General features: G+C 28.4%; 4 protein-coding genes across 5 annotated transcripts in view; 2 read left to right on the top strand and 2 right to left on the bottom strand.

The window, feature by feature from the left end:
- The window catches only part of LOC136079606 (heme-binding protein 2-like), a 28037-nt gene extending 18675 nt beyond the window's left edge, over nucleotides 1-9362 (top strand). Inside the window, exon 3 of the mRNA XM_065795648.1 lies at nucleotides 8897-9362. Coding sequence (XP_065651720.1) covers nucleotides 8897-9100 — 204 coding nt within the window. The 3' untranslated portion in view covers nucleotides 9101-9362. The remainder of the gene's footprint in view (nucleotides 1-8896) is intronic.
- LOC136079605 (uncharacterized) lies at nucleotides 3184-8463 on the top strand. Of its 2 annotated transcripts, XR_010638072.1 has the most exons (11): nucleotides 3184-3342; nucleotides 3429-3509; nucleotides 3698-3769; nucleotides 3943-4106; nucleotides 4279-4412; nucleotides 5135-5207; nucleotides 5303-5456; nucleotides 6816-6985; nucleotides 7082-7214; nucleotides 7649-7792; nucleotides 7887-8011. XR_010638072.1 is itself a non-coding variant. In XM_065795647.1 (10 exons), exons 1-10 carry the CDS (start codon nucleotides 3216-3218, stop codon nucleotides 8384-8386), a joined length of 1296 nt encoding a protein of 431 aa, XP_065651719.1. In that variant the 5' UTR covers nucleotides 3184-3215; the 3' UTR covers nucleotides 8387-8463. The 2 variants fall into 2 exon arrangements, 1 of the variants encoding a protein (XP_065651719.1); XM_065795647.1 differs by lacking the exons at nucleotides 7082-7214; nucleotides 7649-7792 and adding an exon at nucleotides 8249-8463 and having other exon boundaries at nucleotides 7887-8069.
- Nucleotides 9363-11728: 2366 nt separating the features above from the next.
- On the bottom strand, nucleotides 11729-16131 carry LOC136079604 (uncharacterized). The gene is made up of 2 exons (XM_065795646.1): nucleotides 15674-16131; nucleotides 11729-15271 (listed from the first exon to the last, which is right to left on the bottom strand). The coding sequence occupies exons 1-2, from the start codon at nucleotides 15907-15909 to the stop codon at nucleotides 13483-13485; spliced, it is 2025 nt and encodes a 674-aa protein (XP_065651718.1). The 5' UTR covers nucleotides 15910-16131; the 3' UTR covers nucleotides 11729-13482.
- LOC136079231 (52 kDa repressor of the inhibitor of the protein kinase-like) lies at nucleotides 12012-13454 on the bottom strand. The gene has a single exon (XM_065794954.1). The coding sequence runs from the start codon at nucleotides 13452-13454 to the stop codon at nucleotides 12012-12014; it is 1443 nt and encodes a 480-aa protein (XP_065651026.1).
- Nucleotides 16132-18000: the final 1869 nt, after the last annotated feature.

Raw genomic sequence — 18000 nt, 5'->3', positions numbered from 1 at the left:
GCTTATTTTATTTCTAAACTAAGAAGTTATTCTAATCTGCCCCTAACCACTATATTAAAAATTGTGGATGCATGTTCAGACTTTGTGTCATTAATTGTAACAGGAATTAGTAATGAGACTCAAGTAATTTTTGACAAACACGGGCTCCAAAATGAGGAACATAATAATTTCTTTGAAAATATCTCACGCCTCAAAAAACCTTTTCAAGGTTTAGAAAGTTTGCATAAACAAACAAATTATTTTGAAAAGAAAGGATATTATATAAAACCAAAATCATATCCAATAGGTCATTTTATAAGCACTCAAAGAACATCTAAAGGAATAGTTTGCTCAACTTGTGTTGCAACAGGGCAATATGTTTCATTAAAGCAGTGTCTTGAAGTTTTTCTTTGTCTTCCCGGTGTACTTGATGAAATAAGAAGTAATTTAAAACCGTCTACTAATGGTTTAGTTTCAGACTTTAAAGATGGAGAGTTGTGGAAAAATCATCAATTACGTCTTCAACATGTTCATTCCCAAAATACTTTTATAATTCCAGTTTTTTGTTTTTTTGATGATTTAGAAACTGCTAATCCATTAGGTTCACATAGCACTGTTCACAAAATCGGAGCTTTGTGTACAATTCTAAAATGTTTAAAACCACTACATAACTCAAAACTTGAGAATATTTTGTTAAGTGCAATTATTTATTCTTCTAATCGCATTAAATATTCAAATAAAGATGCATTTTCTATATACATCAAAGAAATGACAGAATTAGAAACAAAAGGCTTTACTATAAAAATAGATGGTAATGAATTTAAAATATATGTTGTTCTTGCTCAAATTATCGGTGACAATCTTGGTTTAAATGGAGTGTTAGGTTATGTGGAAAGTTTTACTGCCACATACCCATGCAGAATATGCAAAATGAAACGTAAAGACTTTGACAGTATTTTTGTTGAATCTGAATCTCTTCTTAGAACTAAAGAATGTTACAATTACGATGTTTCTTTACATAATTGTTCCCTCAATGGTATAAAGGAAAAGTGTTGCTTTAATAAAATTCCATCATTTCATGTTAATGATAATATTTATTGTGATATTATGCACGATTTGTTAGAAGGCATTTGCAAATATGTTTTTCAAAAAATGTTAAACTATCTAGTATTTCAGAAAAAATTCTTCAGTCTAGGTGACATAAATAGCAGAATGAAAAAATTTTCATACGATCACTCATCAATCCCTTCATGTCCCACTGATAATCAAATAAAAAATGGTTCAATTAATATTGGTGCAATTGAAATGCTAAATTTGGTTTTAAGCTTTCCTTTGTTAGTTGGAGATTTAGTTCCTTTCGATGACAATGTTTGGGTTGTTTTTTTATTGTTAAGACAAATTGTCCTTTACTCATTTGGTTTGCATTTTAGCAAGCCTGATTTATTGTATTTTGGTTCTCTCATCACTGAATTTTTACAGGAATACTGTTTTGTGTTTAAGTGTGGCTTAACATTGAAGTTTCATAACCTTATTCATTATCCACGTATTATTAAAATGCTTGGTCCGCTAAGTCATATGTGGGTAATGCGTTGTGAAGGTAAATTAAGAGGTTTTAAGCGGACTGCTTCATCTGTGGGAAATTTCAAAAATGTTTGCAAAACAGTAGCTATTAGACACCAAATGGATCAGTCAACTCGGTTCATGGCAAAACATGGCTTAAAAAATAATGAATTTTGTGTTGCTAAAACTGTTCCTATTTTACTTTGCCATGTGATTGATGGACAAACTATATCAGAATTGATAGGTAGTTATGGGTTGTACAGAGAAATTTTCCAAACAAAGAGTGTTTCTGTTAACTTCGTTAACTTTAAAATTGGTGATGTCGTTATTTATGCAGTTGAAGAATTATATCTTGCATTTTGTGTAATCAAACAAATTTTCGTATCTGATACTAATTTATTTTACTTTATTTGTCAAAAGTTGTTTATTATAACTGAATGCTATCACTTGCAAGCTTTTGAGGTTGACATTGAAACAGAGTTAATTGTTTTAAATTGCTCTCACTTTGATAACATTATCTCACCTTGGCCATTAAAACTACGAAATTTAAATAAAAATAAATACGTTTCATTAATGCACAAAATATAACTATTGATTTTGTAGCATTTAAATTTTTTTAATTTTTTTGTAAATAAAAAACATTTATATAATTATTTGATGTACTTTAGGGCAAGATTGAAAAGTCTTGTTGTTCAAAAGAGAAATGACGTTTGCAAACTAAATTGGAAATTAAAAAAAAACTGAAAATATTCAGATGGGGGCAATAATACTTTACATATAAATACCTATAAACAATATTTATAGGTAAACATTTAAGTTTATAGAATTTTACATTTTTTGTTATAAGTTATAACGTTTCAATGGTTATAACTTATAACCATTAAAACTTGTGCGATTGAAGGAATCTATTATTCTTTCTGTGACACAAGTTTTAAATGACTATAACTTGTAAAATATATAAATTTTAAAATTCTTCAAACAATGTCAAATGAAAACAATGAAAATTTTAAAATTCTTTAAACAATGTCTTTACTTGAAACTAAATAGGTATTTGTAGGTAGTATGTAAGGTGTTATTGCCATCTGAATCCATCTGATCATTTTTTATTTATTTATAATTTAGTTTACAAAGCTTATTTTGTTTTTAAAAAAGCTTTTCAATCCTGCTCTTTATTTTGTTTCTTGAAGTTTTAAACAAATATATATTTACTATATAAATGTATTTGTATTTTCTGTTTTTAGTGAACTGATTTTATGTTTTCAAAGTACATCGACACTGCCGTGTCAACATGCTTTGAATACATAAAATCAGGCATTGCAGGAGCAATTGCCCCATGCAATGGCCCCCACCGGTGTTGACGGCCATGGTATTTATTTCAAAACAATCAATTACTTTTTTGTATTACATTAAATAATTGACTAGTTTTCATTTACTATTTATTGGTGCATTTTATATTATAATATATAACCCTATACACTATTATAGTATACTATAAGTTTAACTATAACTTTAAAAAGGATAAATTTTCATTATTTTATTTTTCGGCTTTTTTAGTCATTTAGAGTTATTTTTTCCAAATAAATTTATATAAATGATATAATGTAATACAAATTTCTAGTAATGACTTTTTTTTTTCTTTTACTTTATTTTTCTTCATTTTTATAGTGTCATTAAAAATGAAGGATAAAAAAGGGAGAAGTAGAATGCAATGTCTCAAACCAGGTTGTGATTGTGATGAATACACAAAAGAGAAAGACTTTGATTTGTGTGCCTATTGTGATCATGCACCAGTTTTACATAAAGGTATTTTTAACAAGTATTTTTATATAATAATATTTCTTAATAATTATAGAAATATTACATATAACACAATGTTTTATATACTTTAGTGGAAGACAATTTCAATCTTGTTGAAGATATTGAGTTAGCTCATTTCTCTAAGAGCAATGCAATACAGAATACAATTTCCAGTACAGTTATTATTTTTATAATTTTTTGTCATGTGTTTCAAACTTCACATAGCTACAATAAGCGATGAAAGTAATGAAAAGCAAATCATTATAAACTCAAATTACTTGTTACTGGTTTTTAGGTTTTAAATATTACATAAACAAGATTTTTTCAAAAATATACCTAATATTTTATAAATAATATTTAGCTTCTCTCAGTATGTCTAACATGTTAGTTGAACCTCAAAACTGTACAAAAGAAAATGGAGATGCTACCTTTGGTATTTGCCTTGCATATTAAAAAAATAAATTATTAGTGGCTTTAACGTTTTTAAATATTTTAAAAGAGTATACTTAAAACACTTGATTTTTTTATGTAATAATGTTTCTCATTCTCACAGTACTAGTATTACTGTTTGCAACCCATGTCAATAATGATATTATTTGATTATAGAACCAGCTATTTTGAGCCGAAGCGAAATAGACTTCAATAACAAGGTAATGAGCCCGATGAAAAAGCAGTGCATACAGCAAGCTAAGCCATTCCAAGATTCAACTGGTAAAGTAGTTTCTGTATCAAAAACTGTACTTCATCATAAAAGCAATACTCTCTTTGAGGTTTGACATATTTTTCTTTATATTGTTTAACTATAACTATATAATTTCTGTGGAAGAAAATATTATAATACTTAATTAGCATTATTGTTAACATATCATTAATCATCATAATTTTAATTATAAGTTATATTTTGTTTAATTAACACTGAAATATTATTTATGAATTTAACAGAATGGCTTAGCCCCGATCCTAAATTCTTGCACAGATGGAATGATTGTGTTAAGTGCTTCAAATCTAACATTTAGTTTACGCAGCAAGTTGGCTGGCATAGTAGTCAACCATATCATTCAAAGGAAAGGTTTGCAGTAAGTAAAAAAATTATGAGATTTTAAATATTATTTACAACCCTCGGAATTAAAAAAATTAATTCAGCAATAAATTGCCAGCCTTAAACTGTTTAAGGTCGGCATCAGGTTTGCAAAAACATTTATTTACAAAGGTTTCACCATAAAAAATAGAAACAAGATCGGCATAAGATCGGCGACTTAAATCACTTTAAGGTCGGCAGATAGGCCAACTCTAATTCCGAGGGCTGTATTTATATATATATATATATATATATATATATATATATATATATATATATATATATATATATATATATATATATATATATATATATATATATATATATATATAGAATATATATATATATATATATATATATATATATATATATATATATATATATATATATATATATATATATATATATATATATATATATATATATATATATATATATATATATATATATATATATATATATATATAGAATATATATATATATATAGAGAATATATATATAATATATATATATATAGAATATATATATATATATAGAATATATATATATATAGAATATATATATATATATATATATAGAATATATATATATATATATAGAATATATATATATATATATATATATATATATATAGAATATATATATATATATATATATATATAGAATATATATATATATATATAGAATATATATATATATATATATAGAATATATATATAGAAATCGTCCAACTAATGCAGATGTCTGTGTATCAGCAAATGCCATTATTTCACATTTTCCTTCAGAAAAGATTGTAAGTAACTTTCAGAGTTATGTGTTAAAGTGATCTGTATGATTTTTAATGAAATTGTAGTTATAGCTATTTATGTTTAATTCGTTCTTTGTTAGGAAACATGGTATACTGCTCCTACAAATAAAAAAACTATAGCTGGTGGAAAGTTGACAGAAAAGCTTCGCAACACATGGCGAAATATTAAATCAGTTGGTATCTTAAAAAGTTCTAATGACCAACAATTAGTTGAAGAACATGATATTAGTGATGGTATGCTTTATATGATTTAGTTATTATAAATAGTAGTGATGTACCGATAACACTTTTTTGGCCGATGCCGATACCGATGCCGATGGATAGGAAAAGGCCGATACCGATGCCGATACCGATGAATTAACTAATTATTAAAGTTTTGAAGATATAAAGTCATAGAGCTTTAAATTGGGTAAATTTTTTCATGGAATCCATACTGGTAAACAAATACTTAGACCCAAATAAATAAACTTGCCTGTAAACAAAGTCAAAATAAACAATTTTTCTAAAAATTCTAAGCGATGCATAAAGTTTAGATTATTTATTATTTAATAATTATCAAAATGCAGGATAAAAGTATTAAAATGCCATCGGTAATGCATATCGGTAAATTAATAAAAAAAGGCCGATGCCGATACCGATACCGATTGTACAAAAAGTGGCCGATTAAGCCGATGCCGATGCCGATTAATCGGTACATCACTAATAAATAGTATATTATGTTTTATATTTTTAATAAATTTTATATATATCTTTATGAAGATGTAAGTCTTTTTTTTTTGGTTCTTGTTTTATTTTGCCCAAAAAAACGTTATTTGGCCCAAAAAACTGAGGGCTTCGTTTTCTTTTTTTTGTGGGTATTTTTGGGGTTTTGCCTTAAAAACTACTTTTTTTTTTTTTTTTATACATTAAAATGATTTTAAATTTTATTTTTGGTGATAGTTATTAAATACTTGTTTTATTTCCTCCATTTAGCATATCATATTTTCAGTGTTGTTTTAGTTTAGCAATTGTTCAATTACTTACTTTATATTAAGTGAAAAAAGAAAATTAAAAAATTAATTAGAAAAAAAAAATTTAATAATTCTTACAAGTAAAGAAAAATAAGTAAAATTAATAAAATAATAAAAAATTTTTTTTTTTTTTTCAAGAAAAAAAAAAAAAGGCAAAAATCTAGAAAAAATAGTTAGCAAATAAATAACTGTTTAGCCATTTTCTCATAAATTCATAAAGATAAAAAATTTATTACATATTTTGCTAAAAACTATGCTTACACAAAATTAGTAAACAAATATACCACAAGAGTTGATAAAAATCCAAAAAACCTACACCAAAACCCAAAAAATGCTTTAAAAATGGATGAAAAAAACACAACAGCAAGAAAACAAGTTTTTTTGCAACACTATATCTGTATCTATATATATAAATATTATATATCTGACAGATTGACAGTCAGAAATTTTGTTTGATAATTTATGATTTGATAAAATGATAGCATAGATAATGATAAATGATAGCATTCATCTTTGTATTATTCTATATCATATAATTAGAAACATTTTTAGTTTTTTATTAAACATTTAAAAATTTATATAGAAGAAGAAATTCAAGATGACCTTAATTGGCTTAAGTTTAATAATCAACCATGGACTGAAGTGTGCCATAAATGGAAATCAACTTCGAAATTTAGGTTGAAAAGTTTTCAATTAGGCACCAAAGACATTCCGAATTTTAAACTTCTTTTGGATCTAAAAGCAGATGCATTGGTATACTTTAAATATTGGTTATATTTTATTACATATATCCATACATTACTGACTATATGTTACCACAGAAATACAAAATAATGTCTTTTATTATAGGTAAATATCGATTTTACTGAGTTGAGCATGCAAAGAAACTACGAGCATTGCAACAACTTTATGTTTCAAAAAATCCCATTACATGCAAAAAAGTTGATAGGCCTAGTTGCTAAGAAACATTCTATGCAAGATGGTTAGTTTTTTATTTTTTATTGAAATTTATGATTAACATACATATATTAATGCCAGTTCAGTTAATCTGCAATCTGACAGATTGACAGTTGGAAAATTACCAATGTACATCAAACTGACAATAATAGAAAAATCGTATTTATACATTCATGTGTGTGTGTGTATATATACATATATATATATAAATATATATATATATATATATATATATATATATATATATATATATATATATATATATATATATATATATATATATATATATATATGTATGTATGTATATATATATATATGTATATATATATATATATATGTATATATATATATATATATGTATATATATATATATATATGTATATATATATATATATATATATATGTATATATATATATATATATATATGTATATATATATGTATATAATATATAATATAGGGGTAGAAGAAGAGACTGCTGCTCTTTTGGCTATTGTGCGATTGACATGCTGCAAACGTTCCATATTTATGTAAAGAAGCAAAGAGAAAATCCTGGACTCCTAGTGTTAAAGAATGTGGCGAATCATTTCTTTTTTTAGCCAATGTATGTATATTAAATATAAATAAACTACTAAAATTACAAAAATGTGATTAAAATAATCATGTTACATTTCTTAACTATTATTTGTTTTTTTCAGTCAGTTGAAAATGCTGAGCATTCAATTGATAACATTAGAATATTGTATAATGACCTGAAGCTGACACTTCAACCTTTAGTTTATGCAGTACCACCAAACATTGCTGTTGTTGTGTACAACAACCACAGATGGTCATTTGAAACCCCCTTGAAAGCAATGGATTTTTCGTTTAAATTGATTCAAGTGAGTTTATAGACGATGTTTTGTCTGACTTTTTTTTTCTGTGAACTTCGGGAAAAAATTCACGGAAAATATGTCAGACGAAATAACGTCTAGTGAGTTTAATGTTATTACTGATATTTGCGTTCTTGCGTAAAGAATTTATTGATGATTATTTATCATTCTCAATTATTTGTCTTTAGATCTTGAATAAGGAATACAATACTGCGAGTTTTCCAGCTTGGATGTTTTTACAAAAATATATATATTGTTTTAATTGCCCAGATTTTGACGTATCATGTCCGAAAGCAAGTGAATTGGCTTCTGAGTTAAATCTTTAAGTTAACTGTATAATTGCATTATGTGTAAATAAAAAAAAATAGATTATAAAATTATAGATAATTATACGATAATAATAACAATGGAATAATTGTTTGTTTTTTATAGTTATATTACATATACTTTCTTTTTTTTGAGATGTATTTAAAGTTTCATTTTGTCTTTGAAAATAAAGAAAATTTATTGGTTAACTTTCACACACAAAAAAAGTAACTTTACAGAATTTTACAAAATATCTTACCAAAATATTTGGTTATCTTAACAAAAACATTTGATGAATATTTATGCACCAAATATTTTTGGTAAATTTTACCAAATGCATTTGGTGAAAAATATTTCACAAAACCATTTTGTGAAATTTACAAAATCATTTTGTGAAATTTACAAAATAAATATTACAAAATTATTTGGTTACTTTAACAAAAACTTTTGGTGCATAAATATTCACCAAATGTTTTTGTTAAAGTAACCAAATTTTTTGTGAATTTCACAAAACGTTTTTTGCAGTGTACGTTCGAGTTTTTGGTGGTTATCAGATGGGTGTTAATAAAGACATGTTTTTTCAGCGTAAGCAGCTTACAGATGCACTTGATAAAGCCGGTCTAAAATATAATGAAAAGGATTTGATTTATGCAGGTTACGATTCACCTTTTAAACTGTTTAACAGGCATAACGAAATTATGGTAGAAATTGATTCACAAGAATCGCCTTCTTAAAGCATTATTTAAAACAAGCGTCTACAAATAAAGTGCAACTCACGTCAAGTATTTTAAGTAGATTATTTAACTAAATGGAAGTTTTGTGGAAAAGCAATTATCCGGAAAAATTTAAAGTAGCGTAACTCAAGATGCCATAAAAAAATTGTAGCGCTCTTGCTATTCCATTGCTGATCGTACAAATTTAAATCCATTTTTGACGTGTTTTTTGTCATAGTGTAAAGATCACTTATAGTATCAGTTCTTATGGCGTTGTTGTTTTGCTATCAACAAATTTTTATGCAGATTCTTATTTTTAAATCGTTTTCTGCTTTAAACGTTATTATTTTTTAAATAATATTATAGATTTGTTTTTTTTATAAAACATTTAAAAAATTGTTGATTTTGAAATCGCTTTATTTATTGTCGGCAATATTAACATTTAAAAAATGTTAAGGTTTTTCTATCGTTCAGCTCCGTGATATATTTAAGATGAATATTTTATTGATTGAGAATATCAAACAACTTGATAGCATGATATTCTCGATCAATTTCTTAAACTTACCAATCGTAGTTTAAACGTTGTCCTTAATGGACAGCACTATTCATTTCCTGTAACTTCAGGGGTTACTCAAGATTCTATCTTTGGCCCCCCTTTTTTTAATTTACATTAACGATCTTCCAGAAATTCTCACATTTAAGGTGGCATTGTTTGCTTATGATACTACCATTTATTCTTGTCTTGATAAGAAGCCAACACTTTCTGATTGTTTGGAAGGGGCATTTGAGCTTGAAAAGGATCTCACTTCTGCTACAGCATGGGATTTTCAGTGGCTGGTGAACTTTAAATCAAACGAAACTCAGTTTTTGTTTAGCCAATCGTTATCGCAACAATCAAGATCTTCCTATATTTATGAACGGTAATGTACTCGATGAGACATCTACCCTTCGTCTTCTAGGTTTAATTCTTACTTCCGATCTTTCTTGGAAACCATATATTAAATCCATTGCAAAATTAGCATTGGATAAGGATGCATCTCTTTATAGTGCTCTCCACTTTCTTACTCAAGATTCTATTTATCTTTATAAATCTCAAATTCGTCATTATATGGAAAATTACTGATATATCTGGAGCGGATCTTCAAATGATGTCCTTTCTCTTTTATATTTTCTATAACGTGCAAAAAGGAAATGTAAACATAGTAGGTTATGCTCTCGCAGCAAACCCTCAACCATTGTCACATCGTTGTAATGTTGCTTCTTTTTCTCTTTATACAAATACTATAATGGGCGCTGCTCTAAAGAGCTAGCGTCTCTTGTGCCATATACTAAATTCCTTCTCGTCATCAACACGTTCTCGGCCTTCTTTGAAGTCTTTGTACCACTTGTAAACATTTTTTTGAGACATAGTCTCTTCACCGAAGGCCTTTTGCAACATTCGATACGTTTCAGCAGCAGAAATATCATTCCGCAAACAAAATTTAATGGCACTTCTTTGCTCAACAAAATTAGACATCGTGAAAATCGCCGAATGCACTTTTGGTACTTATCTCTTGGTTAAAAATAATTATGAGTTGACATGTAATTTGGCGCAAATGTTAATGACATTCCTACCAACTTAAAAATAAAAAAGATTGGACGATTCGAATAAGGCGGGAAGTTTAAATTAAAAATTCACCTTACTTTTTGATCACAGTAGTGTATATATATATATATATATATATATATTATATATATATATATATATATATATATATATATATATATATATATATACAGGGGCGGACGCAGGTTTTTAATTTCCCCCGTCAAAAAAATGCGCCTTACGCCATGTTGTAAGTGACGCAACTACGCCCACAAAGCAAATAGAAAAAATGGGGGGGGGGGAGTAAGGGCGGATCCCGACCATGTAGTAAAGGGGGTGGGCAAATTTTTCTTTTCGTTCGATCCAAACGATTAAAGGGGGCGATATACAGGTTTGACAGGTTTACAGATTTACAGGTTTAACGATTTTTAGGCAGGCAAGCCCAAAAAAAAGAATTTAGACTACACAATTTTATGCCACTTTTAAACAGCATACCAAATTTACTTACGTTTTTACAAAATATTATTATAAAAAAAAACATTTAAGGGGGGCCATCGCTCCCATAGCCTGCCCCCTATGTATCCCCTAAATCCTCCTGCCTTTGGGCTAAAGGATTTAAAGGGATTTTCTTTTTGCTATTTTATTGAGAAGCCCATATCTTAGTTTTACTTTGAAACTTTTTTTATATATAAATATATAAAAAATATATAAACCAACAAATGATTGTTTCGCCCAATATCAGGGCTCATCAGCATGTCTAGGAATATATTTATTCCGGACATGGACAATCGGAGAAAGAAAAATTTAGCACTGAAAAGACAAAGACAAAAATACAAATGGATTTATATACATCGTGTAATAAAAAGTTATATATATTCTTATATAACAAGATTAAAAAAAAAAAGACATACCAAGTTAAGCCTTAACAACAAGAAAGAAGATCATTTTTGATCAAATAAAAAGAAAGCTAATGGTTTTGACAACTACAGCAAAAAACTGATTTAAGTGGCACAAAAACTTATGAATGTTATTAGGTTGATTGAGAGAAAATTGATTGGAAATAATTTTTTTAATTTTTTATTTTATTGTCGCTAAATTAGAAAATGATATAAAGAGATGGTCAAAAAGAGATGGTTAACGTTTGCCTGAACTTTGACCACTAATCATATAGCTAATCCCAAACAAAAGTATGGGGTTACATTTAACCCGTCCTGTTAAGGACACCATTGAAGTCTTGGCCTTTCCAGGGGTTTCCATGCCTATTTGTTAGCTGTTATATGAAGAGAGGTGATAATAGACAAAAATTTCTGAAGTTGTTGGTGTGTATTAGAATAAACAGTATAGACACTAATCATTGAAATCAAGTCGTCTATTTTTTATAGAAAATCTATTGATAACATTATCAATACAAGGAACAATTTCTTGATGGATATACATTAATGCCAAACCGTTAAGTCGATCTTCTGACATTGTTGTTCTCGTATAGTCTTTTAACCGACGCATAACAGAAAAACTCCTCTCACACTCACATGAAGTAACAGGAAGTGTCCCAAGTATCCTTAGAGCTATCTTAATATTTTCAAATCCAGGAAATGATATCGATTTAAGAGTTAAAGATATATTGTCAGGAATAGTCCCAGAGAAACTTTCCCAGTATTTTTCCCAAAGAACTAGTTCCCCATTCAAGGCACTGATATTAGGGAAATCATCTATATAAAAATCACAGAATATTTCAAACTGCTTCCTCCAACACAATTGGGTTTTGGGTCTTTTAAGAAAAGAAATAATATTAAATGGAATAATTGATAACCCTTTATATGCAGCTACAGTTTCTGATTTAAATCTTGTAGATATAGATGTAGATACATGATCTATAAGAGGGATAGTAACAGCTCTTTTAAAGTATTCTGAAACAGACTCTGATGGAACATTAAAACGATTTTTTTGAATAGAACAGGTTCTTGGTTTCAAAACAAAAATTTCAGCTTTACTTGAAAGCAAACATGCTGCTTCATAGCAGTTATTATGAAAACTATCTATATCATTTCTGACGGAAATAAATGTATTTTTAAGAGCTGTAATAAGATGCAAACCGCCTAAGATATCAATAGTTTTTGATTGCAGCAACTGAGTAACAGGTAAAGTAAAATCAAAGACACGTGTTGTCACAACTAAAGTAAAGACAAATTGAAAAGTGCCAATGGAATTTAAAAAAGTAGAAGATTTGTTTTGTGTGTCTTTGTTAACAGAACTCTCAGGGGAAGCCATGATACATAAAGCATGGAAAATAGATAAATAATGCTCAAGAAAAGTGTTTAAACCATCTATACGCTCAATCCATCTAGTTCTACAGATATCTTTTAATTTTTTTTTATGCGTTTGAGGTTCACGCTCTAAAATGCTAGCTTCTAAAAACTTTTGTCTATTTTCTGAATAATTAAAAAAATAAGAAAGTTCGCGAACTTTATTAAAAACCTCTGAAACTAATTGGACATTACACGATTCACAAACTGATAAGTTCAGTCGATGGCTATGACAATGTGTATACAAAGCCTTTGAATTTATATTAAGAACCTGAGCAGAAAGACCATTTATATACCCAGAGACAGAACTGGCTCCATCATATCCCTGACCCCTACAGTTTTTTATATCTAGATTTAAGTTGCTTAGACAATTTAAAAGAACATTAAGCAAATCTTTTCCTTTAACTCCTTCACTACAATGAATAAATTGAATAAAGTCTTCTCTGATATTGAAATCACTATCAACAAATCGTAAAACTAATGACATTTGCTCTTTAGTAGATGAGTTACAGGCTTCATCTGCAATTATTGAAAAAAAAAACATTTTTGCGAACTTCAGATAGTATAGATTCACTAATTTCTTCACCACAGCATTTAATAATTTCATTTTGTGAAGTCTTCGAAATGTAGGAGGCATTCTTTGAACAGTTATTAAGATGAGAGCCTAAAACATCATTTCCATTGCGTACAGCAAAATTTAAAAGTTTATTAAAACAACCAGTTCCACATTTCGAATATTCTCCAGCCTCTGGAAGATATTGTGAATCATCTCTGTGGCCTCTCAAAGGTGTATTGGTTTGACCGCAAAAAATTATAGCATCAACAATAGGACGAAGTATTTGGCGATTTTTTATTATTTTTTCTTTTACATTAGTATCAATGATGACATTTATTGGTTGACTTATGCCTGAGGAATGACTCAAAAAAATATTAAAAACAGGCATAGTAAATGCATGTAAACCATTTTTAGTTGACTCATGATTTGAAAATGATCTAATAGCATCAGACCATTTATTGAAAGGCTCCAAATACAAATGTGTTAACTTACGTGATCTTAGTTTGAATTTATTGCCAAATAATACACAAGACAAACAAAATGCACCATTAGTACTTTTAGAATATCTCAGCCAAGAAAACTCTTTCAACCAAAGATATCTAAACTGACGACCAGAATCTTTTGGGAAAATGTAATCTTTATTAGGAATAAACATATTTTTAATTAATAAAAAAATTTCATGGTCAGTTAAAAATTCAACCTTTTGTCTAAAGAAAGCAACATCATTTTGCTCAAAAGACTGGAGAGCATTTAGTACTTCTTTAGGTGGTAAAATAATGTTCGAAGGGCATTCAATATTATTATTATAAAAATTAGGTACTTTCCTGATGCTTGAAGATTTTGTAAAAAAAGATTTTGATAGAACACTGTCCTTAGATGTCTTTGAGTGAGAAGAAACATCTTTACTTAATGTTAATGATTGAGAAGATGTTGTCGATTGAGAAGAAGACATTGCTAATTGAGAAGAAAATCTATTTGATTTTAGAATACAAGATGTATTTTGTAAGACTGCACTAGTAGGTTCTAAGTCTGGGTTTGTTTTATGAAAGAATGTAAGGATAGAGTAGGGCTTTTTATTTGCATTTTTGGCTACTGTGCTGGGTACAATTGTAGCAACTTGATCAATGGTGGTCTGTTTTGTATCTAGAAATTTATTAGGTGACAAGACTGGCAGCAACTTTTTCGAAATTATTGTTTCTGATTTACTGGAAAGTTTACGCTTTTTAGGAATAAAAATTAGTGGGACATAGTGATTATGCTGAAATGTACCAGACTGAAAATTCCCATCATAACAAAACAAAATGTAAAATGGAGAATAACATTTAATGGGAGTACGTGGTGAGATCTCTTGGTTAAAAAATATTTTATACTTTTCAACACCGAAATCTGGGTAACAGGAAACAATATTACAAGAAAGAACTGATGATAAACCTAACAAACATAAAAAACCAGCCCATTTTTCTGTACTCTCACAGTTTGCAATTGCTTCAGCTTTAATAATATTATTATTTTCGAAGCCAGAATCTAATGCAGAATGAGATACTGACATACACAACAAACTTTTGAGATTAATAAAATGAGAACTATAATCAGAAAATATTTTTGAAAATAAAGGATGCTTACAGTAATAATCAGCATGTATATAAATTTCAAGGGACGTTAAAACTCTTAACACATTCATCAGTGTATTGTCAGCAACAAAAAATAATGATGCAGAGCTGTACATACAACTTCCAGATGCTTCAGACCTTAAGAAAAAATATATATATTTACTTCATGTTTTTAAGAGCTAAACTTCTTTTATCAATAAATTTAAAATTGAGTAAAAAATCTTTGCTTTTTGAACAAATTCATAAATCAAATCAATAGTCAAGAATTCAGACAAACCAACTTATGATTTTGACATGTAGGAATATAATTTATACATCATGAACATATTATATACATACATGTCAAAATCATTTGACGATGTTGACACTTATTAAATGTTGATTAGTCAACGAGTGTAATTTGTTATAGATTAGATTAATACGGTATTAACAATAAATATTTTTAAAAAAAAGTATTAAATTTTGTGTTAAAACATATTAACTAATTGTAATAAAATACAATAAGATAATTATTTTTGAAAAAAAAGTAAAGTGACTTACCTTAGAGCAATACAATGCATTTTATTGTCTTTTAAGTAAGAAGGGATACAAACTTCGGCACATATATTTCTTCTTATTGTGCCATCAATATATCGACTTAAAAGACCTTCGTTACTAACCCTTTTGTTATTGTTGTAAATATATGTATCCAATAAAGTTTCATAAAATGTATTTAAATCGACAAGATTATCGGTTTTAAATCTTTTAAGTACATCATCAATCAAGTTGTAAGCCATGCTTAAACGTTAAAAATTTAAGGAAATACTTTGTTTATAGAACGGAGTTCTTTGAGTTCCTTGAGTTCTTTTGAGTTGTTTATCGATCTTTGCAACCAATCAAATTACTGCTGCAAATGCTGCAAAGGATAGTTTACACTAAACATGTTTTTTTTTTAAACGAATCAGATTGTTACTTTTAATAGCGTAAACCAATGAACTTTTATCCAATTTTCTCATATCCTGCAAAGTAGAGTTTACATTAGCAAGTTTTATAAAATAGTTTTCTCATATCCTGCAAAGTATAGTTTACATTAGCAAGTTTTATAAATAATTTTCTAATATCCTGCAAAGTATAGTTTACATAAGCAATTTTTATAAAACACTTTTTCAAACGTCCGCAAAGCATAGTTTTCACTATAAACTTTTTCTAATTATATTTTCTAACAAAAATATATAGATCGGCAATTATTATTAGGCGGGCGTTAGACGTCATAATACTTATTTTTATTTTTATTTTTTTACCCCGTCACTTGCAGCACTTGACGGGGTTTAAGTCCGCCCCTGATATATATATATATAATATATATATATCATATATATATATATATATATATATATATATATATATATATATATATATATATAATATATATATATATATATATATATATATATATATATATATATATATATATATATATATATATATATATATATATATATATATATATATATACACTACTGTGATCAAAAAGTAAGGTGAATTTTTAATTTAAACTTCCCGCCTTATTCGTATCGTCCAATCTTTTTTAATTTTAAGTTGGTAGGAATGTCATTAACATTTGCGCCAAATTACATGTCAAACTCATAATTATTTTTTTTTGTTTACGCTTGTTTCTGAAGTACCAAAAGTGCATTCGGCGATTTTCACGATGTCTAATTTTGTTGAGCAAAAAAGTGCTATTAAATTTTGTTTGCGGAATGATATTTCTGCTGCTAAAACGTATCGAATGTTGCAAAAGTTCTTCGGTGAAGAGACTATGTCTCAAAAAAATGTTTACAAGTGGTACAAAGACTTCAAAGAAGGCCGAGAACCTGTTAATGACTTGGAACGCTCCGGACAACCATCGACTTCGATTGATGATCACCGCATCAACAAAATCAAAGAATTGGTGCTTGCAAATCGTCGGTTAACCATTCGAGACTTTGTTGACATGGTTGGAATATCATTTGGGTCGGTGCAAGCGATTTTGAAGGATCATTTGGGCCTCAGAAGACTCAAATCACGTTTGGTGCCGAAATTTCTCAATTTCTTTGAAAAAGAGCGTCGCGTTAAAACGTGTGAAGCAATGCTTTCTGACTATCAAAACGTCTACAAACAAATTATTACTGGGGATGAGACTTGGGTCTACGCATACAACCCTGAAACAACCGACCAATCGAGTGAATACCGTGAAAAAGGCGAGCCGAGACCGAAGCAACCACGTCAAAGTCGCTCAAAAATCAAGGTCATGTTGACTGTTTTCTTTGATTATTGTGGTGTCGTGCACTACGAATTCCTTCCAACTGGCCGAACTGTCAGCAAGGAATATTATTTAAGAGTTATGCGACGTTTGCGTGAAGCTATTCGCAAAAAGAGACCGGAATTATGGGCCAATAACTCTTAGATATTGCACCACGATAATGCGTCTTCGCACACAGCACTGGTTCTTCGTGAGTTTTTTGCCAAAAACTCTACCCATGTTGCTCCACAACCACCGTATTCGCCCGACTTAGCACCGTGTGACTTCTGGCTGTTCCCAAAGCTCAAGAGACCACTCGGGGGAAATCGTTTTGAGTCCATTGAAGAGATCCAACGTGAACCGGCACGCGCATTGAAGGCTATCCCTACCGAGGACTTTTCGGCATGCTTCGAAGACTGGAAAAAACGTTGGCAAAAGTGCATTGGGGCCGGGTATGGATTATTTTGAGGGGGACGATACAGCTTTGGAAGAATAAATAAAGATTTTTCATTTTATAAAAAAATTCACCTTACTTTTTGATCACAGTAGTATATATATATATATATATATATATATATATATATATATATATATATATATATATATA

This window comes from Hydra vulgaris, chromosome 04 (assembly GCF_038396675.1).
Source record: "Hydra vulgaris chromosome 04, alternate assembly HydraT2T_AEP".
NCBI classification, from domain to species: domain Eukaryota; kingdom Metazoa; phylum Cnidaria; class Hydrozoa; order Anthoathecata; family Hydridae; genus Hydra; species Hydra vulgaris.
This window is presented reverse-complemented; position numbering and strand designations above follow the sequence as displayed.

Excerpts from the sequence above, each read along its gene's own strand:
- LOC136079605 (XM_065795647.1), top strand. The coding sequence starts at position 3,216 with ATGAAGGATAAAAAAGGGAGAAGTAGAATGCAATGTCTCAAACCAGGT. Across the intron at positions 3,343-3,428 it reads TGCACCAGTTTTACATAAAG|TGGAAGACAATTTCAATCTT; the intron begins GTATTTTTAACA and ends TATATACTTTAG. Across the intron at positions 4,413-5,134 it reads ATTCAAAGGAAAGGTTTGCA|AAATCGTCCAACTAATGCAG; the intron begins GTAAGTAAAAAA and ends ATATATATATAG.
- LOC136079604 (XM_065795646.1), bottom strand. The coding sequence starts at position 15,909 with ATGGCTTACAACTTGATTGATGATGTACTTAAAAGATTTAAAACCGAT. Across the intron at positions 15,272-15,673 it reads ATGCATTGTATTGCTCTAAG|GTCTGAAGCATCTGGAAGTT; the intron begins GTAAGTCACTTT and ends TTTTTTCTTAAG.
- LOC136079231 (XM_065794954.1), bottom strand. The coding sequence starts at position 13,454 with ATGTCATTAGTTTTACGATTTGTTGATAGTGATTTCAATATCAGAGAA.